This window comes from Perkinsus marinus (genome assembly GCF_000006405.1).
Source record: "Perkinsus marinus ATCC 50983 genomic scaffold scf_1104296951054, whole genome shotgun sequence".
NCBI lineage: Eukaryota > Perkinsozoa > Perkinsida > Perkinsidae > Perkinsus > Perkinsus marinus.
In genome coordinates this window covers 59,959-67,878 of record NW_003209437.1, presented here as the reverse complement: position 1 = coordinate 67,878, position 7,920 = coordinate 59,959, and the positions used below count along the sequence as shown (strand labels likewise).

The window sequence follows — 7,920 nt, the reverse complement described above, 5'->3', positions numbered from 1 at the left end:
AGTCGATTCCTCGCCAGATTATTTACGTTCATTGCAAACTTGTTGGCCAAATCTTTTGAAGCTGAAAAAACAAACAGATCAGATGCGCATTCAGAATGACGACCAGAGCCCGGTCCCAGATCCGCTCAATAGTGACACACAGGCACCCACAACTGCAGACGTAGATTCTCCCAGTCGCCTTGCATAGGGCGACGTATCCAGCAACAGCTTGTGGGTTCGCAGGAGTCGGTGGAGTCCCAACAGTAAACGTTATCATCTTATCTCCGCGGTTCTGTTACAAGACCCATAGTGCGGCGGCCTCAGTCTATCATTCCCTACTGGTTTAACTTGACGTTTGGCGACTTGTTGGAGTATCTTCAGCGAGGTCAATCGATCAGTTCCCAGCTTAATTTCAATGACTGCCATAGCAATCTCAATCTCAGAGGCAGTAGAATCTTGCGGCTGCTGCACCCCTGAGCCCAATAGTGTTGCTCATAGTGCACAACCAAACGCCCACCTCGACGCGCCATAAAGGGTGGCGGCATGCCAAACGGCATCATTCCTGGTCGAGGCATCCCAGCCGTCTAACAAGCAGAACGTAGACGGAGGGTAGCGGAGGTATTCATCTCACGGTCATCCCCATAGGATAGGGCATCATCATTCTAGCCGCCGCCCCGCCCGGGCCCGGCATCATTCCTGATTGCGGCATGTACGCAGCAGCCTAATATACCATCACTCCAACGGAAACCCTCTGCATCCGCTAACCTGTTGGGTATACATCTGCTGTTGCCTATTGAGGAGCTGTAATGCCATAGCTGGTGACACCGGTCCTGGCTGTGTCACCGCTCCCATACCACCACGCTGCTGTTGTTGCTGGGCCTGAGCAGAGATATGCCTCCAATTCGCTCCAATCCAGCTGGGACTCACTTGCACTCGTCTCATATACTCATATAGTTGTTGCTGATTCATATTTGCATCACTCAAGAGGTCACCTAAACATCCCCACTACTACCCCAACTGGACAACACAGTCCCATCATACACTTCAATCAGAAACACTATCAAACAACACATGTCACTGTCTTGGCCAATACCCAGAATATGTGAGATGGTAACGTTTCTTATTCTGTTTCACAAAATTGGGGTCAACGTAGTCCTCAGGAATGTCTTGTTCAGGAATCGAATATGGCCGATACGCATGAACGATTTCCGTCTCGTCAACGTCGTAGGAGGGATGAAACCTGCGGCATTCTGATAAGCACGAAGATCGACATCGAATGGCAGACCTGGCCGTGCCATCCTCTGGGAGTAGATGTTGGATATCTCGTAGAGTGATAGCTCCATAAGGCTCTTCCATTCGGAGCTTACTGCAATCAACGAGGAAAGGCGGAGGTATCTTCTCTCCAACACATCTGCATGACCGATACAAGCAGGATACGGCAACGACAGCGGCGGCGGCACTACTGAAGTTTAATTGTCGGCATAGCAAGATCGATCTGTGCTCGATTTAGGTGAGCGTGGGAGCCAAATACGCCCACTAGGGTCACTGGCACGTCGATCTGAAGATGCCGGCACAACATGCTTAGTACTATTTCAGTTAATAATCTGGAGGAGAGTTCATCCCACTGGATTGAAACAGAGCTGAAAAACTACCGGAAAAGGGAGTAAATTTTTCATTTTACATTTTCTCATTTAATTCTCATACTAACAACGACTTTTAGTTCCTCATTTATGAGTATATTATAAGCAATAGATGAAGAAACATGGAAGTTTAAACTATATGATAGAGAAAACGACTGCCAGAAATATAACATCAAAATTTTGCCTACCTCTGTGATGCTCCCTGGAATATGCCTGTTAAATCGAACAAAGAAAAGCTGCCGATTGACAGGATGAGCCTTGTAGTCAACAACAACGCAATCTTCGATCCATTCATTTTCCACATCCACACGAACATGCGACCCATAAAAGATGACTTATCTGCAAACGATATCAATCATATTTCAAACACCCTGAGAAACCTTACATGAGCCTGAGGGTCATCATCAAAGGCGACCGCCTCAATTTCCGACTTCTTGAAAATGACCTTTCTATCGTATCCACGCTTCACGATAATACCAGGTACGTACCCTATGTGCAGCACTATCACTCCCACCGGAATAGTCTACCATCTCACCTTCCGATACTAAATAGGGTGATTGAGCAAACCTTGGCCATGCCTTGGCCTAAGGATGACAACAACCACAATGCGCGTCCAGAGCTTATCAGTCTTCATAAATATGGTTGCTTTCCTCAACTGAGCTCAGGAAGTCCCTCGCGTACATAGAAATTTATATGCGAATTCGTGTAGAAGGATACAAGAACCAACAAGAATCTCCCGAAATTTCCTCAAAATTTTCATACTGTCACCAACACACGTGGACGACCATGCACATATTTTTCCAACACAGGAGCTTATCGCTGATAGCGCATCGCCTTAGTACATGGATCTCTACAGTAGAATCCCTAGTAGGTCTGCCTTTGAAGTACTCCATCATCTCCTCATGTAAATACGCCCAGTTCATCTTAAGTAAGTCCTGTTTCCACGGATACCGGACTCGTTGAATACGACGATGCTTATCGGAAAACCATCGCACCGCCGAGACTAGGGACGCTGGGCTCCTACTATGTAGTCCACCAACACTTATGAGCATACAAAACAGGACTATCTTGATGTAGGTGCATACTATCATCGACTTAACTCACACTGGCCGTGTTACAGAAACGCTTCAAAGGCCGTTGCCGGCCAGCCATGCTCGGATTATATTTTTATGATCCCCTCTGAGCTCAAGCACTCGATCATTGAGCTGTCGAGCCGGGGTCCGACAGATATTTTCAAGCTCGGCCTTTATAACCTGAGATAGGAAAAAGAAGACGAGACCGACTGTAGTGTGGGAAGAATATTGGGGCGCGCGGTAAGTTTGTGCAACTATCACTACCTTAATATCTCCCTTTATCCTTTTAACCTGGGTGAAGGCTTGTGACCGATTATTCCGATAGTACACATGCACTGGTAAATTATCCTCACTACTGCGATGCACGTGGAAGGGCATGCTAGGTTCATTCGACGACCGCGAGCCTCTATCGAACCGAGCTACCTTTGAGAAACAGCGCAGTTGTCGCAGACTTGCCAGACCGCTTATCATGATGAGGATAACGACCAACACTATCACCGTATCCCATACTCCACCACGAAAAGCAGCGAGGAGAGCACCAGAAACGTGTTAGGTCGTCTTCCCTGTTCGGAAACGGTCGGTCCGCCGAGCCCGCTGCCTCTCAGGAACTCGCGGGCTCCTCGAGCATCAAAGTGATGGGCGTATTTACAACCCTCCCGCGGGGGCTCGGGGATCTACTCGCCTGTGAAGCTTACCACGATGCTGAAACATGTAGCGCAACACTCGCGACCATACCCAGGTCAGCTTCGGTCAAGTTCACTTGTCCGCTTGCGTCGCTTAGACACAAACGATTGGACAACTCTAAAGCCACAAGCCGTCTATCACACATGATTGTCGAGATGCTCACTAGGGGGCGTCGCAGGCCCTGCATGCGGCCCTCGGACCAGCAGAGCTGTGCCGCTTTTCCTTTGGTGAGTTACTCGTGAAAATGTCTCCATCGCTACCAACAAGCGCTCCCATAGCATCAAGTACTGCAGGGAAAAGCGAGCTTTCCTCAATAAACCTAGTATGAAAATCCCCATCCGCAAACACGCTGGTCGTGTCTGACCTCTCGAGCTGATTAAGTTTACCATACGAGAAAGGAATGGTCCACAATGCGTCCTAATCCAAGCACTCATGACTCATGAGTGCTTTCAAGGAAATAGAAGCACGATACATTGGCAGTTCTACCAGTCAGTGGGGGAAACGACGTACCCAGACATTGTTGACAATAAAACACGAAGGAAACCCAAAACTCGAGCCTCTCGTGCGAGGGCAGACCCCTAACCCAATGCGGTAACGTATAACGTTGTTTGAGCGGCACAGGATCGGATATCGATTAGCTGGGCGAGTTGTTGTCACTAGATTTAGTGACAACAAATAGTGATCTAGGACACCAAGTTTAGTGACAACGTCTGGACATGCCGTTCGATGATTAACGTAGCAGCTAACTCAACCGTTCATGCTCCGTTGCACACTTACCGGAATCGCAAGTTTCAATTTGTAACGCAGCGGCTTGCATCATGGCCCAGTGCACTAATTTCGCCCAAAAAACCAACCAGTGATCTAACGATACGATGCTCGCCAGAGAGTGATAATAATATGAGTCGGTTCGTCATACAACACACTGGGAGGATTTACGAAGCTCGCATTGAGTTCGGAGTGCAAGGTCGACTTCGACCGTCAAACAAGGCGACTTGACAAGGAAACATTGACAGAGTTATGTTAACGCAGAAGTGTGGTAAGAGCTTGAAACCACTACGGTCATAAGCAGCCAACAACAAAGGCGACCCACAAATCTCACCGGTGTCTACAGTAGGTCGTAGAAGAGGATCTGTCAGCTGCAACAGTAGCGTTTCAATCCTGCATGAACAACCACCGTACACTAGGGAAGGTCACGAGAAAATCTTGGCAAATAACATCAGTAAGGGGGGCATCAAGGGCAACCGCGATGTGCATGGCAAGAGGAACACTAGCAGAAAAGCAACCAATTGCTATGCACGTTGCAAATACTATCCTGATGGCCTACATGGTGAGAACGACTACGGCGAAATGGAAACAAAAACACTACCAAGCGAAAGTCCTACCCATACAAAACTGTGGAGGAGAGCCCTACTGCTTCTCCATCATCGCTACGAATTCATCGAAATCTATCTCGCCGTCACCATTAGCGTCTGCTTGCTTCAAAATCTCATCAATGTGGCCATCGACGATGTCACCAACATCACCGTTGTTCAGGACCTCGGCCAATTCTTGACGAGTAATCTTCCCATCACCATCCCGATCGAAAACTCTGAAGGCGCCCCACAGACGATCCTCTTGGATGTACTTCTTCTCTGAGAAATACGAATTAATGTTTGAACGCGAAAACACATCATAGTTCGACCAAGAGACGCTCACAGTGTGAGCCTCACACACAACACGATAAAGCAAGAGGCAGTTTCCCGCAAGTTCCAACCAGACTTGAATTTAATGCGGCGATCAAATTGCCAACATTCCCTTGACGAATACCAATAGAAACAACATCATCAGTAATACTTTAGAAGAAACCGTTCCACGCGAATCTCAATAAATCCGTTTACAGTTTCCAAATGAACTGAACTTCACATCTCGATATTCTTGATAATTCTCTTGCGATATTTGAGAATGATGGCAATCCTGAACGCCAACTATCCGGCGTTTTTTCGATATTATACTGCCGCGCGATCGACTTGTGTAACATCAGTCTTTACAAACAGTCACCATGGAAATAAGAACAACAATCACGCCATAACTCCCGATCGGTCAGTTCCCATGATACACTTACTATCAAGTGTTGCTGCGAGGAACTCTGTGTAATCGATCACTCCTGAGCCATCAGAATCCACCTGTTTCATGATGTCCATAAGGTCCTCTGGAACATCCTTAAGACCTGCCCACATCACACTACTTTCACGAACCCTCCGTCCGAATCTGCCCACCAGACTTCTGTATTCCCTCAAGCATCTCCTGTACAGTGAGCTGACCGTCTCCATTCTTGTCCATGGACGTGAACACTTTTTTCAGCTGGGCAATTTCCTCATCCGGCATTTGTTGAGCAATAATATTCAGTGCTGCCTGATATGAAGCAAGGAACATCACCTCCACCGCAAAAAATCCATCACTCGCGCTGGAGTAAAACCAACTGGTATTACCTTCTTCAGCTTATTAAGACTTCGGAAGGACTTCAAATTGTTCATCTGAGCTCCCTCAAGTGGGACGTCTTCTGCGCCGGGAGCATGGTTCCTCACCCATGGGTGATTCAAGGCTTGTTCGGCTGACGAAAAAAACAAGGTCTGACTCCGTCTACCGCAACCAACAGTCATCAACTGAGATGGAATGAAACACATCCTTACCAGTATAGCGCTCTCTCGGGTTCATCTTCAAGAGCTTCCGGATGAGATCTTTAGCGTCGGCCGATATATTCCTCCAATCAGAAGCGTTGAACGTGTAGTTCCCCAGCCGCACTTTAGTGAGAACGTCAGCATCAGTCTCGCCATAGAAGGGAGGATAACCACACAGGAGGATGTACCTACCACCAAGGCATACCAAACTTAATCATATATAAACGCAAACAAGCGGCTTTTATTACATGATAACGCCGCAACTCCACAGGTCGCACTCCTCATCGTACCGGCCTGCCAAAACTTGAGGTGCCACATAGTATGGTGTCCCCGCCTTAGTCTTCATAAGATCGGTGCCATCGAAGTAAGTACTCAAACCGAAGTCGATAAGTTTCACCCAAGACTTCTCGATTGGATCCTTGTTGAGGAACAGGAAGTTCTCTGGCTTCAAATCACGATGTGCGATATGGTTCTCATGCATATAATATACAGCACGGAGGATCTGTTGCATAACAATAGCTGCTTGAACCTCCGTGAAACGGCCCTCATCGATTATCCTGTCGAAGAGTTCGCCTGAAAAAGACAATACAAGGATACGCCCAAGTACTCCTTTCACAACGGCGAAGCTCACTGCTGGCCTTCCATAAAAAACTATCACAAATTACTACCTCCCGTGCAGAGTTCCATAACGAGATAGATGTTACGATGATCTTCAAATGTCTCGAAGAGTTTGATAATATTGGGATGATCAAGCATCTTCATAATCGCTATCTCTTGCTTGAATCGTTCAATATTCTTCACATGAGACTTTGATATCGTCTTAACTGCACGAACCTGATCGACACATCCATCCATGTTGCCGACTCAAGCCATCTAGTGCTGACCGCATGTGTTGACTTATTGACAGCTTTCGTCACAGAGCCATAGGATCCCTGCCCAATCTTCTTCGTATCAACATCATAGTGCTCTAACAGAGATCCATTGTTATCCAAGATAAAGTTAGCCCGACCGAAACCTCCCTCAGCAACCTAACAATAGGACAAATTTACAGGCGACTACGCATTCTAGACCCAGCCTACCCCCTTCTGAAGAGCCGAACCACTGGACGTCAGGCCCTCCTTGGATCCTGGAGACTTGTTTGACGGATTCTTCGAACCGCAAATTCCCATTTACAGATGATACTTGGAAATATGAACTAACCTGGCATTTTCTACGTTGTGCTCTCTCACACTGGCTGGTATACCCCATGCGGCCTCAATGCTCGTTCCTCAGGGTAATAGAACGACTAGTAGTCCGTTTGTTCATGACACTTCCCATCTCTCGAAGGGACAGCCCCAAAAACATCAACAACAAGATGAAGCGGAAATTTCAGATAGTCCAGACGCCACACCGACACTACCAAGTACTATACCTCATTCCCCACAGGTCACTCCCCTCGATTGAGTCCAAGTCTAGCGCGGAAGCATATATGACGCTCATAGCGACGAGAACGATAGTGCAACCTATACTAGCGACATCACCGTCCCACGATATCACAGATGTTGCATCTGAGTTCTAAGAGGTCGAGGTTTACATGTGATATCTAATCCTGGGCGAGCTTGAAGGTCGATTGACCACGCCGATCAAATAGATGGGAGGGAAGAGTTACTGAGGAAATGCAAGTCAGCAATACTTCAAGATTGTCGCTTGCGTGCGTTACTTCGGCACACACGTGCATCCTGAACAAATTCGCTTCAGTTGACAAGAACAATTATTGCCGATCCTTGACTCTCGTAAATGTCCAATGGTGTCTTCACACGACGGGGGAGCTTCGACTCCGCGTTACCGTTGGAGAGGGGGGTGTCTCGGCCGACGCCTCATTCTACCTCCATTCGGAGAACGCACACT

General features: G+C 47.5%; 3 protein-coding genes across 3 annotated transcripts; all 3 read right to left on the bottom strand.

Moving 5' to 3' along the window:
* Nucleotides 1-601: 601 nt before the first annotated feature.
* On the bottom strand, nucleotides 602-2,542 carry Pmar_PMAR008716 (hypothetical protein; the record flags this gene model as incomplete). The annotated part of the gene is made up of 9 exons (XM_002777735.1): nucleotides 602-700; nucleotides 745-858; nucleotides 907-971; nucleotides 1,095-1,219; nucleotides 1,265-1,390; nucleotides 1,443-1,537; nucleotides 2,005-2,108; nucleotides 2,155-2,203; nucleotides 2,462-2,542. 9 exons carry the CDS (start codon nucleotides 2,540-2,542, stop codon nucleotides 602-604), a joined length of 858 nt encoding a protein of 285 aa, XP_002777781.1.
* A 204-nt stretch (nucleotides 2,543-2,746) lies between these two features.
* On the bottom strand, nucleotides 2,747-3,810 carry Pmar_PMAR008715 (hypothetical protein; the record flags this gene model as incomplete). The annotated part of the gene is made up of 5 exons (XM_002777734.1): nucleotides 2,747-2,872; nucleotides 2,957-3,027; nucleotides 3,428-3,493; nucleotides 3,540-3,695; nucleotides 3,741-3,810. 5 exons carry the CDS (start codon nucleotides 3,808-3,810, stop codon nucleotides 2,747-2,749), a joined length of 489 nt encoding a protein of 162 aa, XP_002777780.1.
* A 644-nt stretch (nucleotides 3,811-4,454) lies between these two features.
* Nucleotides 4,455-7,230, bottom strand: Pmar_PMAR008714 (Calcium-dependent protein kinase, putative). The gene is made up of 9 exons (XM_002777733.1): nucleotides 7,113-7,230; nucleotides 6,918-7,061; nucleotides 6,702-6,867; nucleotides 6,282-6,606; nucleotides 6,046-6,221; nucleotides 5,845-5,966; nucleotides 5,632-5,767; nucleotides 5,478-5,582; nucleotides 4,455-5,007 (listed from the first exon to the last, which is right to left on the bottom strand). The coding sequence occupies exons 1-9, from the start codon at nucleotides 7,200-7,202 to the stop codon at nucleotides 4,784-4,786; spliced, it is 1,488 nt and encodes a 495-aa protein (XP_002777779.1). The 5' UTR covers nucleotides 7,203-7,230; the 3' UTR covers nucleotides 4,455-4,783.
* Between the last annotated feature and the right edge of the window lie 690 nt (nucleotides 7,231-7,920).

Excerpts from the sequence above, each read along its gene's own strand:
- Pmar_PMAR008714 (XM_002777733.1), bottom strand. The coding sequence starts at position 7,202 with ATGGGAATTTGCGGTTCGAAGAATCCGTCAAACAAGTCTCCAGGATCC. Across the intron at positions 6,222-6,281 it reads TGGAGTTGCGGCGTTATCAT|GTACATCCTCCTGTGTGGTT; the intron begins GTAATAAAAGCC and ends CCTTGGTGGTAG. Across the intron at positions 5,768-5,844 it reads GTCTTAATAAGCTGAAGAAG|GCAGCACTGAATATTATTGC; the intron begins GTAATACCAGTT and ends GCTTCATATCAG.